This window comes from Calliphora vicina, chromosome 1 (genome assembly GCF_958450345.1).
Source record: "Calliphora vicina chromosome 1, idCalVici1.1, whole genome shotgun sequence".
NCBI classification, from domain to species: Eukaryota; Metazoa; Arthropoda; class Insecta; order Diptera; family Calliphoridae; genus Calliphora; species Calliphora vicina.
Window position 1 is genome coordinate 146,105,870 of NC_088780.1, and position 21,426 is coordinate 146,127,295.

At 29.2% G+C, this 21,426-nt stretch overlaps 6 protein-coding genes across 7 annotated transcripts in view; 3 read left to right on the top strand and 3 right to left on the bottom strand.

Moving 5' to 3' along the window:
- The first annotated feature begins 1,149 nt into the window (after positions 1-1,149).
- On the top strand, positions 1,150-2,881 carry Rpt2 (26S proteasome regulatory subunit Rpt2). Its single transcript, XM_065516055.1, has 3 exons — positions 1,150-1,305; positions 1,383-2,354; positions 2,417-2,881. The coding sequence occupies exons 1-3, from the start codon at positions 1,303-1,305 to the stop codon at positions 2,759-2,761; spliced, it is 1,320 nt and encodes a 439-aa protein (XP_065372127.1). The 5' UTR covers positions 1,150-1,302; the 3' UTR covers positions 2,762-2,881.
- LOC135964015 (uncharacterized) lies at positions 2,715-4,041 on the bottom strand. Its single transcript, XM_065516060.1, has 2 exons — positions 3,880-4,041; positions 2,715-3,196 (listed from the first exon to the last, which is right to left on the bottom strand). Exons 1-2 carry the CDS (start codon positions 3,967-3,969, stop codon positions 2,828-2,830), a joined length of 459 nt encoding a protein of 152 aa, XP_065372132.1. The 5' UTR covers positions 3,970-4,041; the 3' UTR covers positions 2,715-2,827.
- Positions 3,839-5,304, top strand: Polr3F (RNA polymerase III subunit F). The gene is made up of 5 exons (XM_065516059.1): positions 3,839-3,981; positions 4,109-4,150; positions 4,226-4,634; positions 4,699-4,950; positions 5,009-5,304. Exons 3-5 carry the CDS (start codon positions 4,242-4,244, stop codon positions 5,243-5,245), a joined length of 882 nt encoding a protein of 293 aa, XP_065372131.1. The 5' UTR covers positions 3,839-3,981; positions 4,109-4,150; positions 4,226-4,241; the 3' UTR covers positions 5,246-5,304.
- A 264-nt stretch (positions 5,305-5,568) lies between these two features.
- On the top strand, positions 5,569-7,528 carry LOC135964013 (zinc finger protein-like 1 homolog). The gene is made up of 5 exons (XM_065516058.1): positions 5,569-5,806; positions 5,876-5,987; positions 6,046-6,239; positions 6,301-6,562; positions 6,634-7,528. Exons 1-5 carry the CDS (start codon positions 5,705-5,707, stop codon positions 6,924-6,926), a joined length of 963 nt encoding a protein of 320 aa, XP_065372130.1. The 5' UTR covers positions 5,569-5,704; the 3' UTR covers positions 6,927-7,528.
- Positions 7,529-8,121: 593 nt separating this feature from the next.
- Positions 8,122-10,925, bottom strand: sro (SDR family oxidoreductase shroud). The gene is made up of 4 exons (XM_065516057.1): positions 10,717-10,925; positions 8,884-9,280; positions 8,450-8,811; positions 8,122-8,388 (listed from the first exon to the last, which is right to left on the bottom strand). The coding sequence occupies exons 1-4, from the start codon at positions 10,818-10,820 to the stop codon at positions 8,274-8,276; spliced, it is 978 nt and encodes a 325-aa protein (XP_065372129.1). The 5' UTR covers positions 10,821-10,925; the 3' UTR covers positions 8,122-8,273.
- A 2,373-nt stretch (positions 10,926-13,298) lies between these two features.
- The window catches only part of kay (transcription factor kayak), a 125,128-nt gene continuing 117,000 nt past the window's right edge, over positions 13,299-21,426 (bottom strand). For both annotated transcript variants that reach the window (XM_065516063.1, XM_065516062.1), the window contains exons 2-3: positions 16,108-16,528; positions 13,299-16,032 (exon numbers count right to left, since the gene is read on the bottom strand). In XM_065516063.1, the coding sequence (XP_065372135.1) occupies positions 14,855-16,032; positions 16,108-16,528 (1,599 nt within the window). In that variant the 3' untranslated portion in view covers positions 13,299-14,854. The remainder of the gene's footprint in view (positions 16,033-16,107; positions 16,529-21,426) is intronic.

Here is a 21,426-nt window from a genome sequence, read left to right on the forward strand (position 1 = left end):
ATAAAATAATTTTATACTGAAGATTTTTTATAGAAAATAGTGTTATACTGATAATTCAAATAAATGAAATACATAAATATAAAATATACATACTGTTATTCTGAAGATCAATTATGGAATGCTATAATACTGGAATCAATTACATTTATTAATCAAAAACGAAATTTATTTTAAAAATATTTTTAAGGTATTTATAGACGGCAATACTGAGTATTAATATTTGTCAAAAACTCAAGTATCATAATACAATTTCATCGTCTAAACAAAATTTGTATTAGATTTTCAAAAAATACAAATGATTTTTTTGATTTACGGTCGGTATTGAAAATTCAATTCAAAAACTTTTTATTTTCATATGTATCGGGTATGTATTTATAAAAACAAATGAGGCAAATAAAAATGTCAAGAAAATATAAAATAAAAATAAAATTTTCAGAAAAATATCAATCAACAAAGAAATAAAATATTTGTAATACTATCGTGTAAACAATAAATGTTTTTTGAAATATCGACTGATTTCAATAATATTTTAAATTTGAAAAGTGTTAATACTCAGTATAGCCGTCTATAAATACCTTTAGTAGATATTGTACAAATTATTCGAAAAGATAAAATAATATAATTACCTACAATGTCAGTACATAATTGAATCAACAATTTTCGTCATTGGTTCTAATTTAATAAAAAAATAATTGAAAATAAGTTTCGTAATTTAAATCACATTTCAGTTTGTTCTTTGTATAAAATTTAGTCTCAGGAGTACTACGCTCAGGAGTACTATCAACTTTTCCATCCCTAATTACTACATTACCCTACATTTACACATGCAAGTAAATTGTTGAAAGTTGTTGAAATTAAAAAAGGGTTACCATAATTTTCAATACAAACATTTCTTGGGATAATGTAGTAAATTTGTTTACAACTCTGTTGGTCTTCACTTGAAAAAAACTGTCGAATAAAACTGTCCAGCTGAATTCATAGATATTGGTTACATGAAAACTTATTTAAAATTTGTTTACGATATCTTTCATATTCTGCACATTATCACGCAGTGTTTGAGTAGTATTCCCACATTATATTATATGTTCTTCAAACGTACTGTACGTATACGGTTTTTTTCAAACTCTGGTTTGAAAAATGCACTCAGCAAATATACTACTACATTATACAGCCGTGGCATCTGCCATGACAAACAAATTTTTTGGAAAATACGATTGTCTTGTCATTTTTTTGCAAAACAGCAGAAAAGTAAAATAAATTGTAATTTATCAATAATAATTGTTTCATATATTCAAAGAAGAAATGGTAAATACATATTGAATTATTACCAAACAATAATTAATTACACTATTGCGTAAATATTTTTATTGTTAAATTTTTAGGGTCAAAATCAATCGGCTCAAGGAGGTTCTGGAGATAAAAAAGATGACAAAGACAAAAAGAAGAAGTACGAGCCTCCAATTCCAACTCGTGTGGGCAAAAAGAAGAAGCGTGCAAAGGGTCCCGATGCGGCTATGAAATTGCCCCAAGTCACACCTCACACGCGATGCCGGTTGAAGCTATTAAAATTGGAACGCATCAAGGATTATCTGATGATGGAGGAAGAATTCATACGCAACCAAGAACGTCTCAAGCCACAAGATGAGAAAAATGAAGAAGAACGTTCCAAGGTTGACGATTTGAGAGGCACACCCATGTCAGTTGGTAATTTGGAGGAGATTATCGACGACAATCATGCCATAGTATCGACCAGTGTGGGCTCAGAACATTATGTCAGCATATTGTCCTTTGTGGACAAAGATCAGCTCGAGCCTGGTTGCTCAGTGCTATTAAATCACAAAGTTCATGCTGTAGTCGGTGTACTCAGTGATGACACAGATCCCATGGTGACCGTAATGAAGTTAGAGAAAGCTCCTCAAGAAACATATGCTGATATTGGAGGCTTGGATACACAAATTCAGGAAATTAAAGAATCAGTAGAGCTGCCACTGACACATCCTGAGTATTATGAAGAAATGGGTATAAAACCTCCCAAGGGTGTTATTTTGTATGGACCTCCCGGAACAGGCAAAACACTTTTGGCAAAGGCAGTTGCTAATCAGACTTCTGCTACGTTCTTGCGAGTTGTGGGCTCTGAATTGATTCAAAAATATTTAGGCGATGGTCCAAAATTGGTAAGAGAACTTTTCCGTGTTGCAGAAGAACATGCTCCTTCCATTGTATTCATTGATGAAATCGATGCAGTTGGCACAAAACGTTATGATTCCAATTCTGGCGGTGAGAGAGAAATTCAAAGAACTATGTTGGAATTGTTGAATCAATTGGATGGTTTTGATTCCAGAGGCGATGTCAAGGTAAGAATAATATTTTTTATACATTCATTTATTGGAAATTAGTAATAATACATATTTTATAGGTTATTATGGCCACGAATCGTATAGAAACATTGGATCCTGCTCTTATTCGTCCAGGTCGTATAGATCGTAAGATAGAATTTCCCCTGCCCGATGAAAAAACCAAACGTCGCATTTTCAATATACATACATCGCGTATGACCTTAGCCGAAGATGTCAATCTAAGCGAATTGATCATGGCCAAGGATGATTTATCTGGTGCCGACATCAAAGCTATATGTACTGAAGCTGGTTTAATGGCTTTACGTGAACGGCGCATGAAAGTTACTAACGAAGACTTTAAAAAATCGAAAGAAAGTGTTTTGTACCGTAAAAAAGAGGGCACTCCCGAAGGTCTTTATTTATAAATCTACAATATTATATAAAATTACATTTATAATTTAATAAAACAAACAAGATCTTAAGTTAAATTTTTACATAACATCTGTACTCGATTGCACATTTAATAAAACAGTTGTTCTTGGCAATTTTTGTGCAATTTTTTGAATTATTTCATCAACATGCTCACTTTGCTTTTGGGATACAAGATCTAAGCTTTCATCTGTGTGACTAAGGTATTTGAAATGCTGTTGAGATTTCGATTCCATTAGTGCAAGTTTCTCATATTCCTCTTTTTCTTTAAGCAATTCCTTACTGTTTATTTTATCTGTATTTAAGTTTTTAAAGAAAAATCGGAATTTTTCTAAATCGAAACTAGTTCGTAGTCCATCTTTATATCCTTGGTCAAATCCACTTTGGAAGACACTTTCACGACCATCATTAACACCATCAGCATAACCAATCTAGAAGAAAAGAAAAAAAAATTAGTTTTATATTTGACACTACACTATCCTTTCGTATTTTGTTAATCCATATAATTTATATGTATTTCAACTCTGAAGAATACATGATTTTGTTTGAATGAATTTTCCCAATCATTTCATTATTTTAATGATCTGGCAACTGCAATAGCTTTATCTTAATCTAACCGTATATAACAGGGTTGGAAAATTGTACATTTTACACTCAAAAGTAGCGTATAGAATTATTCGCTGTTATACATATGTAAGAATGTCTTATTATGTCGAAATATTATTTTCTATATTTTTCTCTTAATTTCGCCATTTGTAAGACAGTCATGCAAACGTAAGAACTCGCTTATTGTATGTTTTATTAGAACCCAATAAAATTTGCAATTCGGTTTATTATATAGTAATTTTAGCAATTATGTGTATGTGTACCTGTATTTTCCATACACAATTTCTTGTATAACTATATTTTCTATACAAAAAGTTGTTTATAACGGTATTTTCTATTAAAACAATTTGTACCACAGAATTACGCTGATATGAAAATGATAAAAGAATTTTAATTTTAGTACTCTGATGATGAAAAAAGTACTATTTGTTTTGATACTGACAAATATTTTCCATTTCCATCCCTGGTGTGTAGTGAAGTACGTGCTGAAATTGTTTATATTATTTACCTTAGTTGCTTTGCGTTTTATTTGTTGAAAATTATTTTTATTAACTTCGTAAAAATCAGTGCCATTAACTTCATCGTTTGTAGCCAACATTATTACAAAATTGTAATAAATTTATTCTTAAAATAGAGTTTATTTAAAAAAATGCCGAAGTGTGCTTGTTCTTGTTATTTTTTTTCATTTGTTTTCTTTATTAATTTTGACACTTTATTAAAAACATGTTCTATTTTAGGTCGGTTTTACACAACTGATATAAACATAAGGTAAAAGGAAGGTAAGTCGTATTTACAAATTTATTTTTATTCGAAATTTAATATTTTTTATAAACACTATATAATATTTATATTAGTTTACTCAAAATCATCATGTCGTCCGATGATATTTCACATCAGATATTGGCTTTAATACAAGGTATTCCTGCAGGAGCAAATAATGATGATTTAGAAAAAGGATTACCCGATGTTCCACCAGCAACTCGAGTTGAAGGACTTAATAAACTATTGAAACAGGGATCAATAGAAATCTTGAAAAAAGGCGATAAACTCTTTTACCGATCAAAAGACCCCAAGAAGAGTGTATTACCGAAAGATGCCGATAACGAAGAGAAAATTGTTTATGGTATCATCGAAGAGGGTAGCAATAAAGGTATATGGATACGTGATATACGCATACAATCAAATTTAAATATGACACAGTTAAATAAAATATTAAAAAATTTGGAAACTAAAAAGCTCATCAAAGCAGTAAAGTCTGTGAATGTAAGATACCATCATAATGTGTTTGATAAAATCCTTAAATTAACATACACTGCTATATTTACAGGCCAGCAAAAAGAAAGTGTATATGTTATATAACTTGGAACCAGATCGTTCAGTTACCGGAGGTGCTTGGTATCAAGATCAAGACTTTGAAGCAGAGTTTGTTGATGTTTTAAATCAGCAATGTTTGCGGTTTTTACAAATGAAACGTGAAAATGCTTTGAAAAAAGGTGAGGGCCCTTTGGCATTTAAGCAATTGTCATGTTGTACAGTTAAAGAAGTACACAAGTTCATATCCGACTTGGGTATAAGTAAGGTGAGATTTTATGCTAATGTATTTGGTTTTTTCATAAAACAAATGATTTTGATTTTAGGTGAATTTAGACGAAGATGACTTGGAAACAATTTTAAAAACTGTCGTATATGATGGTAATGCTGAGCGAATTCTCATGTCAGATAGTGTATTTGTTTATAGAGCCATAAATTCACCTTTACCTCCTCCAGGGCTTGTGCAAATGCCGTGTGGCATTTGTCCTGTAATTAAAAACTGTTCTAAATGTGGTGATGTAACACCCACAAAATGTCATTATATGAAAGAATGGTTGGATTAGAAAGATAATAAAATTTGTTAAACGACTTAGTTTACATAATGTGTTTCGGTAAGAAAATATATTTTATCGCATTCTTTGATTTGGGTTTGAAACCACAATTACATACAAATATATATTTTTTATTTATTTTATAACCAATGTGTATGTACAAAATGTATAAATAAAAATAATTTTTAAATTAATATAACGGTTTAAAAATCCATTTTATGTAGTGTAAAAACGCCTGAATTAACTCATCTTGACGTGGCCTGTCACTTTTTTTCCAATATGAAAAAAAGTACAAATTGACATACGAAATTTCTTAAAACGACGACAGAAAAAAAATGCAGAAATTTATGAATTTATAAGAAAATAAGTTAATTAATTGCATTAATTAGGTGAAAAATATTGCTTTAAATAATATTTCCTAACATTTAAAATAAATAAAATAAAATCTACGAAAACAGAAGTGTTTAAACAATGGGTTTGTGCAAATGTCCCAAACGTCAAGTGACGAATCAATTTTGTTTTGAACATCGCGTAAATGTTTGTGAACACTGTATGGTACAAAGCCACCCAAAGGTATTCCAAATTATTTAAAAAAAAAGAAACATAAAATCTAGGTTTCCTTTTGTCTTTATTTTCAAATAGTGCATAGTACAATCATATTTGCAATGGCTTAGAGATAGTGACTACGTATCAAATTGTACATTGTGTTCAACTGGTTTGGAAGAAGGAGAATGTGTGCGTTTAGTGTGTTATCGTGAGTTTTCTTTTTTAACTTTCATTGGAACATTTATTATATTAATTATTTTTCTCAGATGTTTTCCACTGGGATTGTTTAAATGCTAGACAATCGGCGTTGCCTACAAACACTGCTCCCCGCGGGCATCAATGTCCTGTGTGTGAAACTGAAATATTCCCCACATCAAATTTGGTCTCTCCGGTAGCAGATGCTTTAAAGCAACAATTGGTACAGGCTAATTGGGGTCGCAATGGATTGGGATTAGCATTGGTAATTTTAAAGTTAATGGGTATTTATTTATTGTAATTACTTGAAACTTACTGTATTTCAGTTGAATGAAGAGTCAGCACCGAATCAAAAAAATGTTTCCAACAACTTTTCTTCAAAAACAATACAATCATCACCTGCCGCAGTGGCTACGAGTAGTATGACTAAGATACATCATAGCAATAGCAGCAATATTAACCAAAATAATACTTTGGAACGTTCTAAGACGAATGGTGGGTTTCCAAACACCACCATGAAACAAGATAGTCCACATTCCGTTTTACTTATGGATGCATTTAATCCACCCTCAAACGCTGATATTCATGGTATGTTTTTGTCAATTTTAAACTATTTTTATTTGGTTCCTGTTAAAGAAAAATCAATTTAAAACTAACAGCTAGCAGTCGTCGACCCTTGTTACCCCGCCAATCTCCAATTGGTGGTGCAGATCGTGATGAAAATAAGTATGCTAGACGTACACCAGCAGAAATATTTTCGCGTTGGTCTAGGCGTTTTTATGCACCCTCCTCTAGGCCACCTTGGAGACGTACTTGGTTTTTGGTTCTTAGCGGTATTTTGGCATTTGTTGTACTCATTTATTTGATGGCTGCTTTTGGTCGCGGTGGTTCTCAGGATTCCGTAGACGATGCATGGAATAATCCCAATCCTAAGCCTAAGCATTATGAGTAATAAATTGCATGTTTCACATGAAAAATAAGTTAAAATTTAATAAGAATTAATGTCTTTTTGTTCTCCCTTCCCCTTTAATTGCATCATATTTAATTTTTGTTTTCGAAGTTTGATATTTAACATTTTGTACGTTTTTGGCTAAAAATTAATTAATTTTTTAAACTTTCAAAACTAAAGCTGAATTTTTGTTAAATTGACCAACTTGTAGGCACTGAACTTGAGTTTTGTTCTAAATTTATTGCAATTAAATGCTCGTTAATGTATGTGCTATTGATTAAGTAGTTATAGATAATTTTCAAATTTGTATTTGAATTAATTATACAATTGCCCAATTCACAATTGATGTCGTAGTGTTGTAGCATTGTATGTCATAAATATTTTTCAAACAAATTTTTCGAAACAAAAACAAAACATTACTAAAAAAAAATTAGGACATACAACTCTACGACACCAATTGTGAATTGGGAAAATATGTTTATACTAATATCCGTAATCTGAACATTATGACAATGATAACATTTTTTAATACAAATTTTTATATATAAATTTTCTATTTTGTTAAAATTGCTTTATTGTAATAAAGTTTAGAATACGGAGGTAAATCACACAATTTTTATTTATTTTTATATCAAACATATATATCAAACCCACCATCAAAAAAGATGGGGTATATTAATTTTCTCATTCCGTTTGTAACACATCATATATATTCTGGGTACTGATAAGATTCTAAGACGAACTAGCTAAGTTCGTCCGTCTGTTGAAAATATGATAAGGCCCAACCGAAAGTAGCTAGCTTTTCCACAAATTATCTCTGTTGATAGGGTTTGTTTGGTATTGACAATGGGCAATATCGGTCTTCATGATATATTTTTAGAAAACATATTTAATTGGTCTATAAAATTGTTTCATGAATAAAATATATTTTGAAAAGGGAAATTTGTATATCGGTAGTTTAGTTTCGTTAAAGTCGTTCAAAGTTAAACGACTGGATATTAAAGAACTTTAAATCTAAGTCAAATATATATGTATAAGTACTATAATATTTATAACATATATCATTTGAAATCTTGTCTTGGACCACGTTCATAATCACTAGCACTACGAGTATTTATGTGCAAATGGCTTTAAACTATTTCACTCATTATGATGTTTTTTGGCGTCATTCGATGTTTTTGTAAATTTTATAAAACAATTTTCTTTCTTCCCCTATAATTTTTCCATTTTTATTTTAATTATCATGTTATTAAACTAATTTAATTTTACAACAAAACTATTAAATATTTATATCAAATGCAAATATATTCTATAAAATATTAAACAACTATAAAAAATCACTTTATTTTTTCAATTACTTTCCTGTTGAACTTGTTGATAAGTTGGCATTGCACAAAATTTAATACTTAACCAATCGACCAGAGGAGCAGGACAAATCGAGAATAACAAACGATATATTTTGTATCTAAAAAGAACACAAATTATTGTGTGATTATTATCATAAATTTAGCAAAAACCAAACTCACCGCCATGGTTCATGTATATACAAAGCTTTTGGTTGGGTGTTAGTTAATGCATCTTTAAATTTTTCGAGTAACTTGGTATCATTCATACTATTTGCCGGCTTAAAACCGGAAATTATATTCAAATAATCATTGAAACGTTTAAAGTATGTACCATAAAATTCGCGTTGTTCTCGGTTGAAATTATTAAACATTAATTTGGCATGATCTTGTTGTCTGGCGGATATATTACTGGACATAACAAAGGAACCGGGAATAAAGTTCACCACCTCCACACCATAAGATTGCATTTCAATGCGCAAAGAGTCGGTCCAAAATCGTAAACCAGCTTTGGAAGCAGCATACGGAGATGTAGACGGCAAGGCCTTTCAGAGTTTGGTAGAATAGAGACAGATGTTTTATTTATAGAAATGGAAATATATTTGTTTGATTCTCACCTGTAGCCCACAATGGCTAGTTACATTAATAATACGTGCCTGATGTTGCCTAACCAATGGCATCAATTCTCTTGTTAATCTCATGGTACCCAATAAATTAACATTTATTTGCATTTCAATTTGCGACCATGTTTGCCATTCAAATTCACCAAAACACATGACGCCGGCATTGTTAACCAATGCCGTGAATTGATAATCATTGTGATTCGTCAATATATCTCGTAGACACTGCTGTGTATTTGTTATGGTTTCCGGTTTCAGTAAATCCAATTCTATTGTTATCATACGCTTAGGATCATTAAGATGTTGTAGCATTTTAGCTCCATCTGAGTTAACATTGTGGCAGGCCGAAATTACCGTCATATTAAGGGAATGGCAGTATAAAGCAAGAGAGAACCTTTGAAATATAATAAGATTATGGTATAATTTTTAATTTAAAATGCAGGATATATTAATAAAATCTATTCAATTCCCGGGAATTTTTTTTTGTACTTATTTAAGCCAAAAACCCGTAAAATTTTTCAAATAATTGGTCAATATTCAATAATTTATATATTTTTATTAAGAAATTTAAAAGGTCATACTCACAAATGTTGTCACAATGTTGAAATATTTGACGATAAAACGTTATAACTAAAAAATCAATCAGCCTTATCGTATATGGTATTGTTTCATACTAAATAATAGATAAAATGTAACCTGTTTATTTAATCTAGTACGAAGCTGGCGAGGGCATAAAACACCAACGCCTTACAGGATAAGGCTGAATATTTCGTAATCGATACATCATTTGCTCTTATAAAAATTATCTAAGATCAAATTATACATTTATTTAAAATAGTGGTTATGTTTTTTCGTCAAATATTTGATCAATGTGAACGTGCTGTGCTTTAAGTTAAATTTGGAAATTCATTTCGAAAGAGAACTTTTTCAAATCACATTTTTTTATTTTTTATTTCATTCATAGTAATATAAAAAGCTATTCTTGCCATTTTAGTATTTGCTCTAAATATGAAAGTCCCTAGAAGTTTTAATGTTACTATAAATGTTAATTTTCCTGTATTAATTTTCTATTTTTGTTAATAATTTATTTTTAAATTTGGATTTTTAAACCCGGTGGTATAATTTATTGACATTCCGTACCTAACTTTTCGAAATATTGATTGTAGAACGAAACGGTATATATATTCTTGGAACTTATAAATTTCTAAGACGATCTAGCTATGTTCGCCCGTGTGTCTTTTGTTGGCTCGATAATGGCATAGGAGGATGATATTTTCCCCAAATATTCTTTGTTGATCGGAAATGTTTGGTATTGTAAATGGTAAAAATCGCTCAAGTAGAATCAACCTCCAAAAAAGTATTTTTTTGTTATTTTCTATAAATATATTGCAGATAATACCCTGCAATTTTGGACTCATTGTTCCTATGATAAAATTACAATCTCCGTTGAAAATGGTAAGAATCGATCAATGATTTCTTCGCAAAATGGCTCTGTAATACATAAATACCTATAGAATAGCAGTATCCATACAAAACTCAGCAAAAATAAGTTATATGTAAAAATAAATTACAAAACGATAATTTGTTTGTATAAAGTAATCTCCCTGAAGTCACTTAAATGCGCATAAATCTCTTATAAATACCTTTATTTGGTTAAAATTCGACATAAATAATCATAATATATATACAGATCGCCGTACCGAATTTTATGCTACACAACTGTCTTACAAATGTCGATATCGAACTAAAATTTAACACAGATCATTTGTATGTATCCAAATGAAAATTTTAACTAATTTCCTACATATATTTCAATGTATATGTACATACCCTAATCCGGAATCACAGCCAGTAATTAGAACAACATTATTGGGTGAAACTTTTAATTGCCGACCACCTATTCCTAAAATTCTTGTTACAGCACGACGGAACATTTTGTTTCTTTTTAATTTTTCTTAATTCCTTTATGTTAAAGAAGCCCCTTGAACTTGAATACTCAGTTTAATACATTTGTTAAGTATTCTGAAAACGTATTTTTATTTTTTTTTGTTTTTTGCTTTGTTACTGTTAAGATGTTTTGTTTTTTTGGTGTTATCGTTGTCCGTTTAACTTTCTGACTGAAATGTAAAAAAAGAAATACACGAGTATAAAGTTACTGCAAATGTAGGGAATTTGTTTTGTTGTTTTTTCTTTATTATTTTTGGAAATACATTACAATTTATAAACGATGATTGAATTTTAAAAATCGGTACATATTGTAAGACCAGAAATTGAGCTATTTATAAAATTAGAAACGATTACGACAACGATTTTGAACCTAATATTGAATGTCTGGTTATATGATTTCGAAAATTATCGAAATTAGATAATCCAAATTTACTAAAAAAAAATCTTGTTTGTTAAATGTCAAAGTAAGTATTGCTTAATTTTTAAATAAATTTGTAGTGTGTTCTAAAAGTCGTAACGCTTTCATAATTTTAGGTTTGTTATATTCATGAGGATGTTTTTAATGAAAATTGTATAATACATACCGGTTTTTCATACATATTTACATACATACATCCATACTTAAGTATTGTATATATTATGGTATGAACTTACATACATACATATAGAATTCATTCTTTTCGTTATTACAGAATGAACCAAAGTATGAATAACTCTCGAATTAAAATTTTTGGCTTTGCAAAAAAAAAAAAAAACATTCGTGAAATTTTTATAAATTGAATACAGTTGTAGGTATTAAAATTTAGTTATCAATTAAAATGTGTGAGTAAGCAAGTTAGTCGTATGTCTGCATTTAAGTGCATTTAAATTATGTATATGACCCCCAAAGTGAAAGAGATGATAATCAAGCAGAGCCTTTTATTTAATTTATATGTTATTTTATGATAAAGGTGTTAGCTATTTAATAATTAATTTTTCAGATGAACTTTATTTAGTTTATAATCTAGGCTTAACAGAATAGCACTGATATTGTGATTCTGTCTGTATGAAGTCAAATAAATTTGACGATGTTTCTAAAGGTATTTACAGACGGCAATACTATACACAGAGTATTGTCAATAGGTTTGTCAAGAAATCATTTTGAAAAATAAATTTCTTGATATTCAAAATATTTGTTCGCTAATTACACGGCGCGCCGAGGGATTTTGGTGTCAAAAAGTAAATTTTGCAAACACTCAATTTCAAAAATCAAATGATGCAGTTTTGTAGAGAAATGTTTAAAGATGAAATGTACACTTATAGTTTTAAGAAAAATTTCATTTTATTTTTAAAAAATTGAAGTAAAGGGTGTTAGCAAAAATTTACTATGTATATTTTCACGCAATTCAGTGGTTTATATATGTATACATATTTGAAAAATATAACATTTCTCCATAAATAAAAAAAAAATTATGGGGATATCATAAACCGTTAAGAGATATGCCCAAATCTATAAGTCTCTAAAAATTATTTTATTTTTGATTTTCCATGGAAAAAAAATGTAGCCCCACTTTCCCACAAGCTGTTTTTTAATAAAATGAAAGTTGGGAGTGTCTTGTTTCGATTAAAAAAAAAAGTTTTCGGAACAGGATGAAAACATAAAATTTTTTGTCGAATAATAAACGAAATATCAAAAAAAATCTTATCTATGTATCCGAATATTACTCGTAATGAATAATTTTCCAGCTAATCTGAATTATTTACATTTTGTAATTATTTTCACAGACTTTAAAATCAAAATCCCCAAAATAATAACATTTTAAATAATTGTGGATTTAAAATATTTTTGTTTACAGTTTTTATATATTATTTATAAATATCAAAGCGCCTGGCTTTTTAATTATTTTTTTTACTTAAATATATTAATTAATTAAAACCATGTTTTGTATTGGATGTTATTATTTATAAATAGCACAGCGCCTGGCTTTTTTAATTATTTTTTTTACTTAAATATATTAATTAATTAAAACCATGTTTTGTATTGGATGTTATTGTAGTTGAATTTAGTTTTTTTTTTATTAAATAAATAATTTTTAATAATTGCACATAAAAAAAAATTAAGAAAAATTAAGTTGTAACTGTTTTAATCCATCCCGTTTTTATAATAATTTACCAAAATGAGCAACCCTGTATTAATGTAAAAACAGCGCCATCTATTGATCATCATGTTTTTGTATGGCAAAATTTACATATGGCCGCCCAATAGATGGCGCTAATTTTAGCCTTAAACATGGCATTGCCAACCGTGAAAAATTACACAAATACTATACGGTATTGCCAGAGGGAATAGTTGAAATGGTGTTAAATTTAAATAAGCTAGAACATATTTTTTATATATTTTAAGGTAATAAAACAAGTTTTTATATTAAAATAGAAAATTGTTTGTACTTACCTTGAGTTCAAATGCAAATAAATGTGTATACATGTTTCTATGTGTAGTTTTTAGTGTTTTATTTTCAAATCGTTTTTTCATTTTGAAATCATTTGGTGTTTGTTTTAAAACTGTTATTATTGCTATTTATCATTTTTAATTAAACAATTTTCACTTTAAAATTTGTTAAATTTTTATTTTTTGGACATTCTCATTTTGTTTATTATATTACTTTTAAATATAATTCTTTTAAAAAATATGATTCTATTCATTTCAATAATAATATTATTTTGTTTATCATGTTAGTATAGTTGAGTAAAGCTAAACATTTTACCACTTGTTTTCAGAGATAGAAATTGCTTTGTTGATTTGTTTTTATTTTACATTTCCTACATTTCCATTTTTTTCTTTTAGTTTTTTATATATTTTTTTTTAAATTTAGTTTTAAGCATTACAAATTCCAATATATGAATATATTTGTTTTTAGATGTAAGCAAAATATATATACAAATCTTTATGTTAATATGAACAATTAAAAATTATATAAGGCTGTCATTATCAATGATTTTTACGATTTACATATATTAAAGTAATTTATTTGTTTCTTGTTTAGATTTTAAAAGGCCATTTTTTAAGAAAAACATATTATAAAAAGCAAAATAATTGTGGATTTAAAATATTTTTGTTTACAGTTTTTATATATTATTTATAAATATCACAACGCCTGGCTTTTTTAATTATTTTTTTTTTACTTAAATATATTAATTAATTAAAACCATGTTTTGTATTGGATGTTTTTGTAGTTTAATTTAGTTTTTTTTATTAAATAAATAATTTTTAATAATTGCACATAGAAAAAAATTAAGAAAATAAAAAATAATATGAATACGAAAAGATAATAAACGGAAATTGAAACAATAATAACAGCAAACAAAACTTAAGTCATCATTATTTTGTTTGTTAATTTCATTGAAAAACAACATTTATTGCAATTGATATGAAAAAAATAAAATAAGATACATATTTTGTATTAACAAACAATTTTTATGATTTACTTGCTTTTAAGTTACAAATAATTAAAAATAATAATACAGCATAAAAAATATATGTGGTAAAAAAATGAAATTGTTCTTGTTAGATAATGCTTTTTGTTTTTTTTTTTTTTTTTGATAAAGAAGTTAAAAAATTAAATACTAAATAAACGTTTTTTAAACTTTTAAAGATTTCTTGGATTGGTTTCCAATTCGTGTTCACTATATTATTACAAATTTAAGAAAATTTTTATAAAATTTGAATTAAAAGTATCTAGGAAATTTGCTTAATAATAGTACATACATAAAAATAAAAAAAAAAACATTTCTTTATCTTTTAATTTTATTTTAAAACATATAGTAGTAAAATTTTCTTTTCTTGTTTGTTTTGTTACAAAAATACACATACTTTTAAAAAGTAGTAGTTTTTCTTTAAGAATTAAATTTTTCATTCATTTATCTCTTAATAGTTTAAAGTTTAATTAATTTTTTAAGACCAGCTTCGTTTGCACTCTCTCCTCATCTCTCAGGTTTCTATGCTCTTATTCTCTTTTGACGCACGCTCTTTATGCATTTATTGTTATAAACTTACCAACTTAGAGGGTTCACTTGTAGGTGTCACCAGTTCCAAGGGATGTTTGTTTTGTGAGGAACAATTGGGTACTAGAGGGCCGGAAACCGGCGTTAGACCAGTACCACCATCCATGAGAGAATCAAAGTTGAACATACCCGTCGATGGCGTCTGTATGGCTACGCCATTGATATCTGTAGGCGGCTTGTTGTCATTGACATTTAAGCCTAAATTTTGAGCCAAATTTCGTGGTACTGTTGGCAATGAATTGGGACGTTGTTTCGAATTGGGTTTTGTTAATGGAGCACTAAGTGATGGATTGTTGGAGTACATGGAACCAAAGCTAACGGGAGCCGTTGTTACAATGGGTGTGTTTAGTGAAGCCGATGCGGCCGCCAAAGAAGCTGACAGTGTGGCAACATTTGGTAAAGGCGGTGGTATCATGGGATTATTGTTGGATAAAATATATCTTTTTGACGAGGGTGGACCATCTTGATCTAAGGATGAGTTTGAGTCTAGGGCTGAATCCAAAGGTTCAGCCTTAATTTGAGCTAATAATTGATCACTCAATACTGGTTTCAAGTCCAAAGGAGAAATACTTCTAGCAGTTGTAGCCAAACTGGTATCCATGCCAGTAATATTATCATTGACCGTCGATGTTGCTGAAGGCATCAGACCCTCGAATGCATTGACGGATAAAATATCTGTTGCCACAACTCTTTGACAGGTAGGACGGTGTGCTTCTAAAAGAAATTCTAAATCTTGCTTCGTACCATTCAATGACTCGATTTGCTTTTGCAACTCTTCTCGTTTCTTCTCCAACAGTTGCACCTCATCGGTCAGTTCATTAGTTTGGTCCACTCTACGCTTGCGACATCTGGCGGCTGCCAATTTATTACGTTCTCGCCGTATACGTCTCTTCTCCTCTTCTTCTGGTGATATATTACTGTTAGTGGCTGGACGACGTCCGCCACCACGTCGAGTAGGGGTAGCTGTTGTAGTGGCACTTGATGAGGTATTATTGTTGTGATTGCCAGATATTTTGGCAGCCGCCGTCGCCACAGCTAAGGCAGCCAAATTGACTGTGGTAAAATCATTTGTTGTTGAAGAATTGGAATTATTCAAGGTATTCACACCCAAACCATTAAGGCCATTTTGAAATGAAATCGTATCTGTGGCGGCACTTGCTGTAATATGGTGAAATAAAACAAACATTATTAGAAATTTTATTAATTAAAAGAATTGTCTTAATAGACACTTACAAGTATCTGTTGTGGCCATAGAATTCTCTTCATTTAAATGATTGCCCGTCCATGATCCCTGAGAATTTTCCGATTCTGTCATATTTCCATAGTCGGGCAAACTGGCCCCGGCACTAATGTCACCCAAATAGACATTATTCAATGCCGCATTTGGTGATATACCGGCAACTGATGTTGTAGTCGCTGTCAATGTACTATTGCTGTTGTTGTTATTGTTATTGCTATTGTTGTTTATCGTATTCGTTGTTGTAGCATTGTAAGAACCCAATGGTGGTGGTATAAATCCTGCCTGATATGGTGCATTCATTGGCTCGCTAGTTAACTGTATAAACGATTCCTCTATACTCTTGAGCGTTGTAGGTGTTAGGGTGGGTGTGGTCAGAGTGGGTACACCTGTTTGCATGCATTCCATTGAAACGAGCTGTAACGAAAAGTTGTTAAAATAAAATTAAGTTTTGTTTTTAAGATATACACATACATATTTACATATGTATTTATATGTTTATGTAAATATGTATGTTGAAAATAAAAATTAAAATCGAAAATGTAAGTAAGCTACATATTTAATATTCATTCGGAAGGCGTTTCTTGACCTATTTTCCTTTTGTTGGATTTTGGAAATTTGTAAATATTTTTTTTTTTTTAAGATCAAATACTCGCTCTCTATCTTTTTTTGGCCTAAGCTTTGTCATAAAATTATTGTTAAACAATTTCTCTGTCTTTACTTTTCGCATAATATTTTTTAGAATTGAAAAAACACCTCAAGTTTAATTTAAACATTATTTCAAAATCAGCTTGAAAAATAAAATACAGGGCCAGGATCCCACTCGTTGTTACCGAGTGGTTACAATCCAATGAGGTACGTGTTTTTAATACAGATCTCAGTCCCATAGAAAACCTGTGGAAATTGTAAATCGCAAAATACGCAAAAATATATGTATGTATGTAAATAAAAGTATAAACTTGTTTTTGACATATTATTTAAATATTTGGAAAAGTTTCCATTGTATTGTTAATTTTTTAATTTTTTTAGGAGAAACATGTTTAAAAAAAAAACTAAAGCGTTTAAACTTAAAAATCCCTCTTCCTTACATAATTCTAAAAACAGCCTTGAATTGGGATTTCAAATCCATAAGTTTAATCACAATATAGGGGTAAAATGTGTGTAGTGAAATCGTAAATAGTTTAATTTATGTATTTAAAGATAATTTAATTGATGCATATTAAAAATACTCAATAATCAAATATTTTGGTTGCACATATTTGTATGAAATTTTATTATGTTTGATAAGAATTTGAAACATTGAAATACAATTTAAACAATATCGGAGTTCAGTATTAAGTGTGGATGCAAACATTGTAAATGCAAAAAATCAAATACAAAATACGAAGAAAAAGCTTTAAAATATTGCATTCGCAATGTTGATAGACCATTCGCACTTGATACTGAAGTCCGCTAATGTAATATTTCATTTTGGTGCTTTTTACGAAAACTATGCGTTTATACATATATCATTGCAAACCCACAAAAGTATACATTTTCTGAGTCCTTATGAAATTCTAAGACGATCTAGCTACGATAGGGCCCAAAATAAAGTAGCTAGCTGGCTGAAATTTTCCACAAATACTCGCTGTTGATAAGGTTTGATTGGTATTTAAAATGCGCAATATCGGTCCATGATTTCACCTAGCTCCCAAGACAAATGCTCCCAGAATACTGTTTAAGCAGTCATAATTATGTTCATTATGCGGCAATCATGGGTTACTGCTTAACTCAATCCGAAAATGAAAATGTGTTCTAAATACATTGTAATACGAAAAGATTTCCCTTCAAATCGAATTAGGGAAAAAAAATTAGTTCTAAGTAAACTGAAATTATATTGTAAATAAATTATGGCGAAAATAAGGCAACATTTGTTCCTAGTCCCCATACAAGCTCCCCCTCAATTACTTGATCATTCGTAATTGTCTTATAATAATTAATATCGTGATGAAATTGGACATAAACAAGTTTTAGTTATATGAACCTAAATCTGTCTACCAACTTTTGTGAGAATCGGTTTCAAATTAAAAAGTCTATTGTTAAAGAGAGACTTCCTAATAAGAACCTTTTTGTTTCTAATAGTTCGAAATTATTTGTCACAAAACTATTTTTTATTTATTTAGATAAGGAGTGAGATCGAAAAATTCTTAACACACGTTTTTCATTACATTTTTTAACCCAAGTATTATTTGAATTTTTTTTTGATCAAGTTACCTTTGAAAAACATGTCAGTTATTATGTGTAATGTCAATTATATTAATTTTTTTGTTAATCTGATTAAAATGAGTGACCAGAAAAAAGTGCGTACTGAAATTATTAAATATTTTCAACAAAACCCAACTTGGTCTTACAAAAAGTTGGCCAAGCATACAAAGGTCTGCCGTCAAACTGTTTCCAATGTTATTAAACAGTACCGGGAGAACTTGTCAGTTGATAGAAAACCTGGTTCAGGTAGAAGGAATGGTCCACATGATGTTTCTAAAGCCAAAAAAATAGAACGCATTTTCAAAAGAGCTCCCAACACATCCGGTAGGAAAGCAGCCCGGTTAGCTCAGTGCTCGGACTATTTGGTACGAAAAGTTAAAGCTAATGCAGGTTTAAAAACATACAAGGCTCAAAAAGTTCCTGACAGGAACGCTACTAAAAATTTAGAGGCCAAAAACAGAGCACGGAAATTGAAGTCAAGTTTTATAAAAAAATATTCTTGCTGCATAATGGATGACGAAACGTATGTTCTGGCAGATTTTTCGCAACTTCCAGGTCAAAAATTTTATGTTGCTGATGCTCGAGGGAATGTTGAAGAAAAGTTTAGGACCCAAAAGCAGACAAAATTTCCCAGAAAGTTCTTGGTATGGCAAGCAATATGCAGTTGCGGCAAAAGAAGCCACTCATTTGTTACAACGGGCTCTATAAATACCGAAATTTACATCAAGGAATGTTTACAAAAAAGGCTGCTTCCATTCATAAGACTTCATAATGTGTCCACTTATTTTTGGCCTGACTTGGCATCCTGTCACTATGGCAAACAAGCCCTTGAGTGGTACAAGAACAATAATGTGGTATTTGTACCAAGAGAGGCAAATCCTCCAAACTGCCCGGAGCTAAGGCCAGTGGAGAGATATTGGGCTCTTGTTAAAAGAGAATTGAAGAGTACAAAAAAGGTGTCCAAAAGTGTGGTAGATTTTAAACGGAGATGGACTACATGTTCGAGCAAAGTGACAGAAAGCACTATAAAAACGTTAATGGAAGGGTTTCCGAAAAAGGTTCAAAATTTCATCACTAGTGATTAAAACTATAAAAATAATTTTTTTTGTAAATTGTAATAATAATTTCAATCAAATAAAAAAAAAATTAAAGCTGTAAGTTTAGTGGTTTCTTTTTTATAAACATATATGTATGTTAAGAATTTTTCGATCTCACTCCTTAATTTTGTTTGTTTAATTGAGAAAAAACTAAAGAACAAACAAGTGCGTTTAATTAGTATTAATTAAAATCGTTTCTTTGTTTCATTACAATAACAAAAACAACAAAATGACAAACTATATGTACTAGTACATATACATATGTTGTATTTGTTGTTGTTTTTATTGTTGTTGAAAAGTACTATACTTGAACGAGTTCATCTTTAAAAATAAAACATGGACAACGTGTGCGCGAATTTTTTTTCTTCATTTTGTTTTGTATTTTTCATTGTTTTTTTTCTTAATTTTTTTTTTATTTTTCTTCAGAAAAAATAACAATGAAAATAAATAAATTTAAACAAATTAGTTAAATAGCTGAAAAACACATATTCTTTTTGATAAATACTACAATACACTGGCAAAAAAAAAAAAATTGTATATACAATTCAAATGTAAATAAACTTTAAAGTTCATAAGTACTTTTATTTCTGTGTGTTTATTAAAATCTATTATTTATGTAAACATTTTTAATTGTTAAACTAAGAGAAAAAAATTATGGAACATTTTTGGTAAACTTGGGAAAAATAATAAGTAAAAGCTTTAAATTGCTCTAAACAAAGATGACAATACCGTAAAAAGTATTTTAAAAAAAATATATTTAAGAAAAAATATGTTTTATTTTTACAAACAAGTTTTTAAATCCACCTCATTAGCGCTGAAAAATATTTTCCTCATTAGCCACCACTTTCATTTTCCAACTACTATTCTCTTTGAATCACTTATTAAACAAATGATTTCGTTGCATACGTAACAAAATAATATCTATCTCACGTGTAGGTGTGACCCATTAAATTTCGAATGTGACAAGTCTTTATTTTAAATTGCATATCATACATACTACATACATAAATATACAATTTAATATTTTAGGAAAAAAATCCCATTGTGTTGTGAGAATATATAATTTTTTTGTGAAACATTAATTGTGTAGAGAAGCCAAAAGGTCTGCAAAGAAAATCGTATTTAAAATTTCGTCAGTGTTGTTGTTTTTTTAAATGTGGAAAAAAATATAAAAAAATTATGCTCAGGTGCATAAATTTTTGATTTTTAATGATTTAAATTGCACATAAATTAGAAAATTATGTTTTGAGAAATATATGTAGATGATATCGAAAAAAAAAATTAAATTGCATCATAGTTTATATTAGACAGGAATATTATATATATTAAGAAACGTAAATTGTAGATTTTAAGAAAGAAATCTATTGTATTATGAAATATTTCTCTTCCGGAGCTAATTTTACTAGCAATTTTTACCAACTAAATATTGGTCAATAGTTAAAATAGCAGTCAAATAATAGAGAATTAGCCCCCTGATTTTTTAAGTACCGATTTTAGCTTATATCTAAAGTATTTCTGACATAGTAAATATTTTTGATTTTTATAAATTTAAATCGATGTTTTCGAAATTAAAAAAATAAAAATGTCATAGGTACTAGATTTGGTAAAAATAAGAAGACCTAATCAAAGTTGGCTATCGTTACTTCTAAAATATTTTTCAGCTCAACTACCGTTACCGAAATAACTGCAATTACCGTTATCACTAAAATGCCGTTACCTATATAATCGTAAATACCGTTGCCGATATTCTATAAATAATTTGAAATTATAAAAATATTTTTTTTTAATTTAATATTTGAGATTTCAATAAATCTTCAGAATTAAAAATATTGTTACGAAATTTCACTATCAATTTGAATTTAACGGCTGCTGGAAACATTCATCATATTTATAAACATTTCCATCTGTAGATGGATAACACCCAGTTATTAACATTGTTTGTAAGTATGGCAATATTAAATTGAAGCTGCTAAA

What these genes read in the sequence shown, in the direction of transcription:
- Rpt2 (XM_065516055.1), top strand. An exon ending in ATTCCAGAGGCGATGTCAAG is followed by an intron (nt 2,355 to 2,416) that starts GTAAGAATAATA and finishes CATATTTTATAG; the next exon opens with GTTATTATGGCCACGAATCG.
- LOC135964015 (XM_065516060.1), bottom strand. Translation starts at nt 3,969, where the DNA reads ATGTTGGCTACAAACGATGAAGTTAATGGCACTGATTTTTACGAAGTT. An exon ending in TAAAACGCAAAGCAACTAAG is followed by an intron (nt 3,197 to 3,879) that starts GTAAATAATATA and finishes CTTTTCTTCTAG; the next exon opens with ATTGGTTATGCTGATGGTGT.
- Polr3F (XM_065516059.1), top strand. Translation starts at nt 4,242, where the DNA reads ATGTCGTCCGATGATATTTCACATCAGATATTGGCTTTAATACAAGGT. An exon ending in AAGCAGTAAAGTCTGTGAAT is followed by an intron (nt 4,635 to 4,698) that starts GTAAGATACCAT and finishes CTATATTTACAG; the next exon opens with GCCAGCAAAAAGAAAGTGTA. An exon ending in CCGACTTGGGTATAAGTAAG is followed by an intron (nt 4,951 to 5,008) that starts GTGAGATTTTAT and finishes TTTTGATTTTAG; the next exon opens with GTGAATTTAGACGAAGATGA.
- LOC135964013 (XM_065516058.1), top strand. Translation starts at nt 5,705, where the DNA reads ATGGGTTTGTGCAAATGTCCCAAACGTCAAGTGACGAATCAATTTTGT. An exon ending in ATGGATTGGGATTAGCATTG is followed by an intron (nt 6,240 to 6,300) that starts GTAATTTTAAAG and finishes ACTGTATTTCAG; the next exon opens with TTGAATGAAGAGTCAGCACC. An exon ending in CTCAAACGCTGATATTCATG is followed by an intron (nt 6,563 to 6,633) that starts GTATGTTTTTGT and finishes TAAAACTAACAG; the next exon opens with CTAGCAGTCGTCGACCCTTG.
- sro (XM_065516057.1), bottom strand. Translation starts at nt 10,820, where the DNA reads ATGTTCCGTCGTGCTGTAACAAGAATTTTAGGAATAGGTGGTCGGCAA. An exon ending in GGCTGTGATTCCGGATTAGG is followed by an intron (nt 9,281 to 10,716) that starts GTATGTACATAT and finishes TATATTTCAAAG; the next exon opens with GTTCTCTCTTGCTTTATACT. An exon ending in TATATACATGAACCATGGCG is followed by an intron (nt 8,389 to 8,449) that starts GTGAGTTTGGTT and finishes TGTTCTTTTTAG; the next exon opens with ATACAAAATATATCGTTTGT.